The following is a 13,269-nucleotide window of genomic DNA, read 5'->3' as shown; positions in this document are numbered from 1 at the left end:
CCAAATATTAACATTTGGGAGTTAAAGACATCTATTTGTGCCTGGAAAAAAATGTCCACATGACGTAATGATGATGAGGCTGAAGACAATTAAAGAGCTGATGATATCTTGGGATGTCAGTTTAGAAACTGAATTTGCTCTCAGAGTATGGATTCAAAAGTCTCTTCCATAGAGTATTTTGCTAGACTCAGCTGGGAACAGTGAACACAAGGTCTGATTTTAATTTGTGTAGAATTTCCATGAATAACAAAGTCTAATTAAGACATCCATTAAAAGTCCTTAACGTTAATTCAGTGTGGAAAATCTTAGAGTTCCATTGGATTTTTTTTTTAAACTGATGTCTTAATTAGGCACTGTTAGGGGGAAAATTATGCAAATTAAAATCAGGCCCATAGTGTTACGCATTTCTTTAATTATTCAGTACTTGTTTTACATATATTTCGATTTCTTTATAAGTTAAGAGTGCATATTAGGTGATAATCTGCCTTTTTTGTCGCAGTTTTTCCTGTATGTTTTCAAAGTAAAGGTCCAGCTTCAGGAGGAGCATCTTGCTCCCATCTCTGTTGGAAACCAAAATCCTTCAGAGTTTTGTATACTGGGAGAAACAGTAAATAGGATAGCCCACTGCTCCTGCTGTTCGTCCTCAGATGAGCCATCCTCTTCATATCCCACAGCAGTGTACAAGGCAGATGCGTCAGAATGTAGCTTCACCCGTTTAAACTGTGTGAACCTGAAGAGGGAAAGGTCCTTTGCCCCTGTGTTTTAGAAAAGTCTGCATGGGCTTAGGCACTTTCCTTTGTCTCCTTTCTTACTTTCGAATGGGAGAACATCTGTCTGTTCCTATAGACAGAGTATGTCCTGCACAAGCTTATCATCTGCATTGAGGTTCTGGCCATTTGACTTCTGTTTCAGGTAGGTATGGATTGTTTTGGTGAACAACACACAGAAACACTTTTGACTGCATCACTAGTAAAAAAAAAATAGATTCTCTTCTTTTCAAGGACATACACAAAGCAGTCATTTATAATGTTTCCATAGCCAGAAGTTGATAATGTCTATTTTATGAGAAAAATGGGTCTTTAGAGTGAATGGCAGAATTTTTTTTTAAGGCATGTTATATCCTATTTGATGTTTAACTACAAACTCAAAGACAGTTGATTTGTGTTTCAGAGTAAGACACTTGCTCTGTACCTTTGCAGTGCTGGGAATGCGGAGTGGGCAATGGCCCTCAAGCCCTGTCGTCAGCTGCTGCTTTTCAGGGCCATTGCTGATCTGGACTCTTATGCAAGGAGATGCTTTCTCCTCCCAACAGCAATTTGGAGATTAATTCCATTAGCTCTGCATCAATTATAATGAGACAATCATGCTATTCAGTGGAATATTTTGATCAAAATTGGCTTAAAGATATAATTCTCCTATAGGTTTTCAGAGAGGAAAACTCCAGTTTATTTTCTTGGCATAAAGTTAAATACTCAAAAGTGTCCAGGATGAATTGTCAGGATATTCAAAGTCAATTTTTAAAAATAAAAAGGAAGAAGTAACCCCTCTGTAACACACCTAAACACAGTCCATGCCACTAAGTCAAAATATGTGAGTGCTATTAGCTATCTTTCTCTAAAGAAATAGTCAGTTATAATGTATATGTTCATATTTAGATATGTAGTGTTTCGTTGATTTCTTTGTTTTGCAAAGTTGGGATTATAAAGACCATACATTTGAGGAGAATACTTGCCACCAAATTGTTAGAAAGACCATGCAGTGAGGAATTGTTGCAAGAGTATAAATAAAAATTAGCATTCTCTACCTGGAACAATATATGGAATATGTTGGCTTTCTTCAAACAGTGTACCCCAAAACAGTGTTTTTGTCTTCTACCGCAGCATATATATACACATACACTTTATTGAGTGGTTAAAACTCAAGTGATCATGTATTTTCTGAAACTGGAGAGAGGAGTTTCTTCATTAATTCTTACAAACATCTATGTAACTCTTCACACCCAGCAAGAGAAGAGCAACAGATGGAAGTGTCCATTTGATGGTCCTTGCGTCCACTTTGGTGCATCATAGTCATTCCTTTGAGGATGTCTGAATAAAGCATCATGTCTGACTTACTTTCACATTTTATAATTGGGTTTGCATCTGAAATCTTAGATGCTTTAATCCTCATTCTATCTTGTTGGGTTAGCAAGTCATTGAAAGTAGACTGGACATCTTGGAGTCTAAATTACCTGAGATGTGTATCTGTAATACCTGTGTGGGAGAGAGAAAGCTGGAGTTTTACCTGCATAGGAATAACTGTAAGTGATGGAAACTATATAGTGTTGGATATGTTTCCTATTCTTGACATTCTTGTGTCCCTTATGTCAGTGACACCATCGTTCAGTAGGAGAACATTATACTGAGAGGGAAGCTGAGAAGGAGGAGCAGAACATCGGATTGCTGGGTTTTTAGTGCAGAGAATTCAGTAAGGAATTCCACTGTAGCTTTTGCTCAGTCTCCGCGTGTGTTTTCTAGCCTACTTCATGAGAGGGTCAGGTCAACTGGACTCTTAGGGGTGTTGTAAAGAAGAAGTCACCTGTGCAAAGTGCATCAATGATCAGACCCTTCCTTTAAGTACTGTCTGTGCTGTTTCTTACTACTAAACATTGATCAGCTCCCAGCTCAGGCTTTCGAGGGCCTGTGTGGTGGCTCTCTACCCTGTGCAGAATCCCCGTGCGTGTACTGAGAGGAGTTGCTGAACAGGATGACTTCCTTTTGGATTGCTTCACCCGGCGTTCTGTTTTTGTTTTGTAGCCTAACAGCAGTGGTCAAGTAGTAGGGAAAGTGCCTGGCCATTTCACGCCTGTCTTGGCACCCTCTCCCCATCCCAGTGCAGTGCGACCTGTGACCCTGACCATGACAGATACTAAACCCATCACTACATCCACTGAAGGTGAGGCAGCTTCACCTACAGCAACCAGTAAGTATTTCTGTAGGAAATGAGAAATGTCCATCGGAGGCACCATGGATATATGATCCAAGGTGGAAAACACAGGGACATTCTGGCTTACCTGACCAGATGGAGATTTCTCATTTAAGTGGAGCTAGCAGGCATGTATGTGGCCCAGCTGTCACATGCTCTCTCTTATCAAATTTCTATTAGCGAATCATATTTGACAGGGGAGAAGCATGATTGTTTTTGAGTTAACAGCTATTAAAAAAAAAGTAATAACCCATGCCTGCTTGTTCAAGGTAGACATTGAAATTACACCCATAACACAGCACAATATACAAAGGTTTTACATCATCAAAGGAGAGATTAGATAATTATTACTTATTGGAGCATTTCTAGAAACCAAGCCCCTCCCCCAAGCGAATGGAATGAATGTCTCCAGAAGATAATTGCATGTTTACCTCAGTGAAGGTTGTGTCACTGTGAGACAGTTACATACTGTGCTGTGCAGGCAAGGGCAGTGTGAAGCTTAGGATTAGGTATGTGTAAGGTGCCCCACTTACGTTATCTACAATGTTTTCTTTAAATCTTTTGGTTATTTTGGCTATCACATTACAATCAGATCCTAAGCTTGTTGGCATGGCCGTAGCACTGTAAATGTCAGATTTAGGCAGTATCCTTACAGAGCACACATTGTAAATGTCAGACTTAGGCAGTATACTTCTGTAGCACACATCGGTAAGCCAAGTGACTCCTTCACTTCATCATGTAGGATATTCAGAATTATATAAGGAATAGATTTTCAAATGGCCTCACCTAAACTACCGGCTTCTTAGAGGGAGCTGGTATACACAGATTGGCAAATGGTGAGATTCCATCTGAGAGGCACTAGCATGCTCCAAAACTGTGATGTGTGTCTTATATTCCAATGATTTTTCTTGCTTAGAGCAAGGGCATCGTTTGTGCCCTGGGAACCCCCTTATGAAATTATACCATCAGAGACACCACTGGGTCTTACTCTTTCTCCCTTCTCTCTCAGCCCTCAGAAAAGCATTCTTTTTTTTTTTATGACTTCTAAAAACAGACAAAGAAACTTTCCAAGGAAAAATGTATAACTTTTTTTTACCTTAGGTGCACATTCAATACTCATAATTTATTTAGCATAATTCACAAGCCCTTCAAAGTAGAAAATCCAGATAGGCTTGGAATGTCCATCACTAATCACTGGTGCCTGGGAAGTAAGCTCACTGGCAGAGAGTCCAACGCCAGTAAGCACTTCTCTGAATGCCAAGATGGATGAGACTTTTCTTTTAAATACTTTCTGTGTATAGTATAATCACTAAGACACTATACATATGTTTTAAAAGCGAGCATCAGAGTTTCTTTGAGCCAAGACAACACTTTAAATAACAGCACATAAAAAATGATTTTAAAAAGTAGTAAAAAAAAAGAAACTATCTCAGGATAAGTAATAATAACCAAAGTTCTAGAAACTTCTGGTGCCTACTTTATGCTGACAACCATTCATGAATTTCAGTGGAGGCTCTAGCCCAAGTATCCCACAGTCCTTTGACGAGTTCCTTCAGCTGGCTTGATAATGAATTGCTCATATACTCATTCAGAGGTTGTTCAAAAGAGATTTGATTTGTCTAGTCAGATTTCTAAGACATCCAAAAGGAATATCTAGATTATATAAACATGGCTTCTTCTCTCCTACATAAAATAGCTATGGACAATGAGAAAATGTTGAATTTATACATCAGTAAAGTTAAATAGAGAGACCAAGAAAGCCTGTTTATAATGATTGAGGAAAACAAACAACAACAAAACAAACAAAAAAAAAACATGACAAAATCAAAAGATGGTCCCAAACTGGTGTTCTAAGAGCAAAAGGCCTCCCCTCCTTATTCTCCACCCTGTGTATTGAAATCTTAGGGCGTGGTGATGAAAAGAGAACACTGGATACTGATGGCTACTCTTGCCAGCGCCCCTTATTTAGCAGTAATTAGAATATAACCTGTGAATATCCTCAGTGCTTTAAAAACTTGACCTAAAAGTGTCAAGTTCAAATGATGCATTTTTAAGAGAACATGAGGAATTAATATATTGATCTTTAAAAGCTAGCCTTTTTTAAAGTCATTATTTGACTTCCTAATTAATGTAATGGTTTTAAACCTTTCAGACCTCATAGTGAAACATGGTAGAAAATCAGTTTTTCTGATTAATCTTGAGATGGAACAGTAGGCTTAATCCTTCTTTTCCTTGTAAAAGATAGAATTAGAAAAGAGAATTTTCTGTGGGAAGTTTACTCCACCAGAAAAGCTCTTGTTAAAAAAAAAAAAGTAATAACTAAGTTATAGCAATGTAAAGAACAGTCACCTTGCATCTGCTCTACCTAGTGACCACATAAATAAAAAGTCATCAGCTCCTCACTGGCCAATCACAAGCAATTTGTATGTTTTTTTTTTTTCTTACAGGTATAGAAAATGAAGGATTTTTTTTTTCTTTCTTTGTCAAAAATGTTTCTACCACACTTGAGGACATTTCTCATTTAAATAAAAGATGGAGCTAAGTCATTCTATGTACTACAATCCAGCTGTAACTGTGCTCCTCTTTTAGAAAAAGTATTAGTGGATTTTTCTCTTAGTTACACATTAAGCACATCTGCTTAGCCCTGTATCTGTAAGTTGTTACATTCCCTGACGGTCTTTGTCTACTGTTACATTTAGAACCAAGCAGCCATCTTGATTAATCCATTAGACAAAGGAGAGAAGTGTATCTATAGAAAAAGACTCTCGAGTAGCCAGGCCTCAGCATCTAGACAACAGTGTAGCTACAGCACACACAGAGAGACACCACACCAAAAGATAGGATGTGCTTTATTGTATAGATTTTTTTTTTAAGGGGGGAATAGTTGATTTGAATTCAATTACAATTTCTTTTTCTGTTACTTGCTATTCACTGAGACGAAAAGAGAAGAGAAATGGAGACACCTTTTTGGTAGTAAATCCCACTTCTCTGGGTTTCTTATACATGGACAGGGTGTTCGTTCTGACAGTTCACAATTTTTATCTTTGTTTTTGTTCTTCCTTAATCAGCCTACACAGCCTCAGGCACATCTCAAGCCAATCGATATGTGGGACTAAGCCCAAGAGACCCATCCTTCCTGCATCAGCAACAGGTGGGCACGTTTCACCCAGGTGGAATGGGGTAGCCACGCTTTGCTTCGGCGCTTTTCTCCATGTCGCCTCTCAGATCTGGACTCAGGATGGGGCTCACGGGGCTGCTGAGACCAAAATTGATCATTTTGTTTTCCAAATTTTTTTTCTCATTTATCCTCTGCTTCTCACCTGTCTGGAGTTTCTGAAACTAGCTCACGGCCTCTTCTATCTTCTTAGCACACAGAGACAGCATCCACAGAGCTGTTGCATTCCAGCCAGACAGTACTGTCCTGCCTTACTGTATACTGAGGACTTACTAGCCTATGTGGCTTTTCAAGGGGTGGTATGGAAAACCAGTTGGAGAGCCAGCTAGAGTCAGTACATTATTTGTCTTTGAAGCAATTTGTTTTCTCCAGATGTTTCACCCCTCCTTTGTATGTGAGTCCAGGAGGAGGATGTGTGGTAAAGTTGAGCTCACAGGCGACACATTATCCCTACGCTAATAGTTTAAATTGCTTCACTGATTTCAGATGAGATAAAACACTTTTTTGGGGGAGGGGTGATTCTGCCTTCTTACATCATTTATGTTTCAAGTAGCATTTTAAATTTCACATCTCATTAATGCTGTAAATTTAATGCAAATGAAGTGTTTACCCAAACTGTGAAAAAGTACAGCCAGGATTAATGGTGGCTTATAAACAAATTAGCCACAGTCAAAAGCATGCACCACACCAACATCAAAATCCCATGATTCTAGTTATAGGGTCACAGAAATACTTGTAAACGCTTAGAATCGAAGCCTATTTTATGAGGCGTATGTTCGCTACTCTTGACTTTGGATAGCAGAGCAGTTTGAAATGAACAGTATGCAAAACATTACATAAGAAAAAGTAGGCTGTAGGACACAAGACCGAGCTGAGAATTGACACCTTGGCTCTTCCTTTGTAAGTCATCTGTGTTTATAGGAGGTTTATATATGTATCGAGCATGTGCAGTTACATGTGCCCACTTCCTCAGTTCTAGAACACCTATCTGGATTTGGCTTACTGTTCTCCAGGCCTTCCCTCTCACAGGCCAAGGTGATCAGCTGTGTATGGTAAAGGTCACCACATGCAGAGTTCAGAGAAAACCCTATAGCTGATAGCTCATTCAAGATACTTGACATTTTGCAAGGTTAAAATAACAAAACAGAACACAAGAGAACTGACTGAAGACATCTGTATATAGTTATGGAAATACCAAATAATAATTAGTGGCTTTGCCAGCCAATGGCTTTTCAACAGAATTCTCTGGAATGTTGCTTTTTTGACCTCTCAGAGTGCTATGAGTGTGTTATAATTACTATAGTTCTGTTTAACAAATGTATGTGAGCGTTGTTTTTTAAACATATGCAGGATTTATAGGTTTTGGAAACATGTTCTTTTCTTTAAATCATTATACACTTTTTTCCAGAAATATTTTTGTCATGGGACTTGCTATTATTCTTTATGACACATCTCTAATTTCCAGTTAATTTTTAATTCAAAAAACATGCCTCCATTATTTAACCTTTAGCCCCAAACACATTTAGAGCATTATAAGCAATCCCGTGCGTTCAGAAGCAATTGTCCTCTTCCCTTGCCCTAGCCCAGGGCAGCTTTAGTTTGTATCAATTAAAATTATTGTCTGGGTCTCCTGCAATGACAATTACAAAAGGATATTTGTGTCAAAATTCTCTCAACATTATCTAAAGATGCATCAAGAAAGTTTAGCACAGTGAGACCATGGACCTTAATTTGGGCAGAAATCTGGGAATCCTTTTAATCTGAGGAATATATAGGACAGACATTCCTATAAAGATTGGCACTTGTTTTTTAAGTGATTCACTTAAATAACACATTACACTTACAATGTGTGTATATTATCTGAGTTCTAATGTGTTTGCTATTTATGAATATATAGTACGTATTAATCTTTGGAAGTGAAAAGCCATATATCCCACAGTTACAATTTGTAAATACTGAACAGATAGACAACTTATCTATCTCTTATATAATGGAATTTTGATTTGAAGAAACCAAATACAGAGTGAGCTATGATTTTTGAGGCCTGAAGAAAACGACATAAATGTATATCACGTGATGTAAGCATACCACCTAACTGAAGCACCAGTTAAAATCTATTATCGTTATCCTTTCAAATTAGGAACCGTAGAGATGAAGCTGTATAGTCACTGTACAGGAATGGAGAGAGCGAAATAGTCTAAATGACTTCAGTAAAGGTTATTCTTCCTCCAGCAGAAATGAGATTGATTTACTGTGTCCTCTCATTACTTTACGAAGATTTAGAAGAGAGCACTCTTCTAAGGGCAACTCCTAAATGCATTTGGTTTAAAGCTCTCAGTGATGAATGCAAAGGAAAATGAAAGGGTATATGAAATAAAAGTGATCAATCATTTTATATTAGCTGGGAGAAATTCAAAATTAGAAAGGCAGTGGCTTTAGGCCGAGGGAGCTCTTTTAAACATTCCCCATAACCTTTAATATACATGACCCTTTAAAAATAAATATTGTCACCAGGTACATTCTTCAGTTCATGTGGATTGCTTTATAGAGATTTATCCTTTCAGCTTATGAAAAGTATTGATGTGCATTGTTGCATGCTTATTTTTCCTTTAGAGAAGGACTTTAATATAGCTTACATAAATTAAAGTTAACAATAAATTTAAGATTATTGAATAGTTTTGACTGTCTTCAAACAACCTTCCCACAAAATGACATTGCAGAAGAGCTTTCACCGTAGCTGTTTCTAACACACGCTCACATTGACATTTAAAGTGAAATATTAAAGTACATCCATATTGGCAAATTCAAAGAGTGAAGCCCATGCTTTTATGCTTAGTTGCTTATTACACAGTTATTAGTCGTTACACATTTGCAACTTCCTCTTAATAATGATTATTTCTGATTAATGCCAGTTCCTAACTGCCTAGAAATATTAGTTTTTGTGGGGTTTTTTCCTTCTGATGTTGGAATTTCACCTATCATCTAAATATAATATCTCATTTGAATTTAAAAAATCAAGTCACTTAGTTACAGAGAGTGTTTCAGGAAGATTCCTGTAAAGCAGTTGCTCACTTATCACTAATGACAGCCCTCCCTGTGAAGAAGAACCCTCAGCTCATATCAGGACTTGACTTTATGGCATATCTCTGCCTCGGGCGTTGCTTGAGGCCTGGTGTTCCTCTGTCTTTGGGATCATTGGCTGGCTTACTGTATCCGCTAGTGGTGTAGGAGAAATCTCCAAACCAAAACTATTTTACCTAGAGCTTCTTTCTGCTTTACCTTTGCTGTTGGAAGATGATGCAGTGGCTTGAAGAACTCTGGGGTCTTGCTTTAGCAAACTGGCCTCTGCTCTCTGCTACCAAACACTTTGTCTTGCTTTGGAACACTTTCAGAATGTTGAACACACCTTCTCTGACTTCCGGGTGTAGAAGTCCCGCTTCCTGCCTTGCCTGCACTCTGTGCATGTTCCTTCCTGTTGACAGTGACTGAAAGCTATCTCCCAAATTTTATCTCCTTGAGGAAATGGGAACCCTCTAGCAGAATGTTAGGTTTTGCTTAGAAGGAATAGACATTATTTTATAATTCAGGTTAACAATGTTATTATAAATGGGTATTATGAGAAACTGGTATTAAATTAATATCAGTTCCTTATATGCTAAACTTCATAATTTGTTTGCTGTAATAGGAACTTTAGTAATTTAAAATAATCTAGTTTATTTAACATCAGTTACAGTTCAGTGGAAGGCTGCTTTCACAGCAGAAACCTTAGTAATACACATCAAGACCATGACAGTTTGACAAGATATATTGTAGATTGAAACTAAAAGTTTGCAGCTAAAACACTTCTGTGTAGCCGTAAGAAACCCCACCATACAGCTTTAAGAGACCACAGCAGTCTAACCAGCCATTGAATTACACACCAACCCTTGATACACACTGGAGATTGTAGGTAGACTTAATAAGGAACTACTTTTCCCTTCCTTAAATAAGACTGTTAAGTCAAGTAAGCTCCTAATTGTAAGAAATCGGGCTTGCTCTCAGTCTCAAAAGGATGTCCTGGCTGTTTGTGTTATCTGTGACTAGAGCCACTGGCTGACTGCCTTGTCACTATGGGTTTTATTGGTACTTGAGCTTCGGCAGTTACATCGCCTGTGTGACCATGTAACACTGTTATTGCAAGTTCAGTTATTGACTAGTTATGCTGAAATATTTTCAACACTTTTCTGGGTGGAATTTGGAAGTACTTTTAATTACACTAAAGATTTCTGTTACACAAAATAGCTTTTAAAGAAATTGCCTCTGTAGGATTTCTTTTCTTTCTTTCTTTTTTTTTTAAACTAAGACATGAAGTGAAATCCTCTTACAATATTTGTCCTGGCAAATGACAAAGTCAAAGCTTGGAACATATACAAAAAACTATTGAAAAGTCAGTCATTAGAAGCAAGCAATCGAAAAAGGACACAAGTGGACTATCAACAGGTTTCTCAGTAGAGCCAGGAAGCAGGCTATCAACACTCAGGCCGTTCTTATTGTGGCTGTTATCATAATTGACAGCATGACGCAAAAGCCTATCACATGACTTCTGGGTAGGTATGTAAATGGTGAGAGGTCACTTTTCACATATGCCTGCTGAAAAGGAAACATATTTAAAGGAAGTTTTAGTCAAACTAATGGCTATGCAAATGTTTAGCTTTGGGGCTAGTTTTGAAATTGAAAAAATAAAATCTTCCATCATCTGGCTGTCTTTTATTATTAATTCCCTTATTTACTTTTCCTAGTTACCAAAGACAAGGCTCTCTATATATAGTATTTGAATTAATGTCAAAATAAAATTATGCTTAATGCAGCCTTAAATTTCAATCAACAAAAACACAAGGAGGAATTATCTTCTTTCATGAAACAAAAAGCTCTCAGTGGGAAAATTCTAAAGGCGATATTTACAAACAATCTGAGCAGTACATGAAGCTCAGGATAGGAGACAATGACAGCATGGTGGAATGGGACATTACAGGCATGGTGGGGTGGGGACATTACAGACATGATGGAGTGCGACAGAGGCAGGCAAGGTAGAGTGTAGTAAAAACCCAGGCATAGGAGTCAGGACTTTGGCTTTTGTGCTGTGATGGGGACTTGGACAAGTCTGACTTTCCACATGCCTCTAGCATTCCTAAATACCTTAAAATTTATAGGCCTGAGTAGCTTCCATTGAAAGAAAGGATCCCTTATTTTTAACTCTAACATATTACTTACAGTCAGTGATTTTGATTACATTCATGGACTATTCATACCCATTTAACTTTATTCTGTAAGGTCTCAAGAGACATGGCTTCAGAAGTTGACACGGTAATTTTCAGGTACCAGGGTGGTCTTGATTTTTCTTCTTAACAGTTTCCTTGTGATCATTGTCCTTGTTCATTAAAGGTCCACAGCATCCATCCACAGTTCCCTCCAATTCCTCCACAGCAAGTAGTTAATAGTAACAGAGGAAAATGTTACCCATCCAGTTAATGAGTAGATAGCACAGACACTCAAATGGCAATCCTTTTTAAACTCCTCCATTGTTCCCGTCCCCTAGTCTGTTACCCTGAGCCATCAGGAGAAATGGGGAAACTCAAGAGAACGCAAATCATACAACTCAGGGTATCCCCTTGAGAGTTTTGTAAACCTAAAACAAAGCAACGAGGTAATCTTGCACGTGCTGGTTCTTCAGTTTCACATTTAATGGTTTAATGGGTCAGCTGAGAACTATTGTCAGCTCAGATGACTGTTAGTACATTGCATGTTTGCTGGATCTGGCAAAGCTGGTCATTTTTCTTACTTTTATTTTTTTCCCCAAATTGCTATGTGCTTAATAACTAAAGTCCCTATGAATAACAATGAAGGGCCTTCATCTGAGTATACAGACTTGAATTTAAGGCCATATTGATTCTGTGTGGCTATCAGCAACTTAGCATACTTATTTGAGTCTAATATCTAAGGTATTTCCACTTAGGTGTTTGGTGCTTATGCACATTTGTCACTTTAGTTACGTAAACAGTTGAGATTTCCGCCCATCTCTGAACTCACTCTGTGATAGCAGATGACCTAGAACTTCCGATCCTCCTGCTTCCACCTCCTAAGTGCTGGAAGTATTGACATGCACCTCCATCACTGGTTTTATGTGGTGCTGAGGACCAGGGACCAAACCCAGGGCTTTGAGTATCCTGGGCAAGTACTCTCCTGACTGAGCTACATCCCAGCCCCTCCTTGTACAGATATTTGAAAGGAACCAGATGGTTTCCTTCCTATCTTTTTTTTTTTTTTTTTGGACACAATCGCATCTGAATTGTGGCAGGCACAAAGTTTTCCTTCAAAAGGAAGAACTCCAGTCTGAGAACGTATGTAGAGATGTCTTCATCTTCATGTCTTTCTTAGGAGTTTGCAGCACTTTTTATTTGACCCCTATCCCCGTACCCATCACTTTGCAGGGGTGGCCCTGTTTCTTTCATTTCTTATTTCTTTTTGGAATACTGGGCACAATGGATTTAACATCTTGGCTTTATAGACAGTCTTCTTTTATTTTGGTAGGTACATATAAATTAAATAAGTAAAACGGCATGTAGCTGTGTATTCTGTACAGATGTGCATATTATTAAGCCTGACTTTTCGAGTGTAAGAAGAGTTGGAACCAGCCCCTCCTCTGCACAGTCACATGGCACTAACAGACTGTGGTTTTAAGCTCGGTTGCATGTGGTCTTTTAAGTTTGACTGCTATGGGATAGGAGATCGCCTTTTATATTGTAAAGCAAAATACTTAGAAAACTCATACTTATGGAAGTTTTGAACTTATGAAAATGTAATTGAGATGGTATATATTTCTGTACCAGTCAAATTCAACTTGAAAATTTGATTAGAAATAATTGACAGTTGAATTTTCTAGCACCAAGCCTGTTATGAATATAATATAAATATACAATATGCAGGATATCTGATATGCAACCCCTACAAAAGGGTATTTTGACCCTCAAAGGGATTGTGACCTACAGGTTGAAAACCACTGAAGTAGACTGTCACTACTCTAAATTTAAAAACGGTTGTTGCTTATTATTTAAAATCTCTTTAAAGCTTAAAGAGAAAATTATGTTTAGCAA

At 37.9% G+C, this 13,269-nt stretch overlaps 1 protein-coding gene across 6 annotated transcripts in view; it reads left to right on the top strand.

Annotated features, from left to right (window-relative positions):
* The window catches only part of Nfib (nuclear factor I B), a 213,029-nt gene that overhangs the window by 176,912 nt on the left and 22,848 nt on the right, over positions 1 to 13,269 (top strand). For 2 of the 6 annotated variants that reach the window (XM_028753607.1, XM_028753609.1), the window contains exons 9-10: positions 2,796 to 2,934; positions 6,033 to 6,115. The exons of 2 other annotated variants lie outside the window; for them this stretch is intronic. In XM_028753607.1, the coding sequence (XP_028609440.1) occupies positions 2,796 to 2,934; positions 6,033 to 6,115 (222 nt within the window). Of the gene's footprint in view, positions 1 to 2,795; positions 2,962 to 6,032; positions 6,116 to 13,269 lie in introns of all 6 variants that reach the window. 2 more of the 6 variants (XM_028753606.1, XM_028753608.1) reach the window with 1 other exon arrangement.

The sequence above is a fragment of the Grammomys surdaster genome, unplaced genomic scaffold, assembly GCF_004785775.1.
Source record: "Grammomys surdaster isolate TR1022 unplaced genomic scaffold, NIH_TR_1.0 125951, whole genome shotgun sequence".
In the NCBI taxonomy this organism is placed as follows: domain Eukaryota; kingdom Metazoa; phylum Chordata; class Mammalia; order Rodentia; family Muridae; genus Grammomys; species Grammomys surdaster.
Note: the sequence above shows the minus strand (reverse complement) of the source record. Positions and strands in the feature narration are given on the sequence as shown.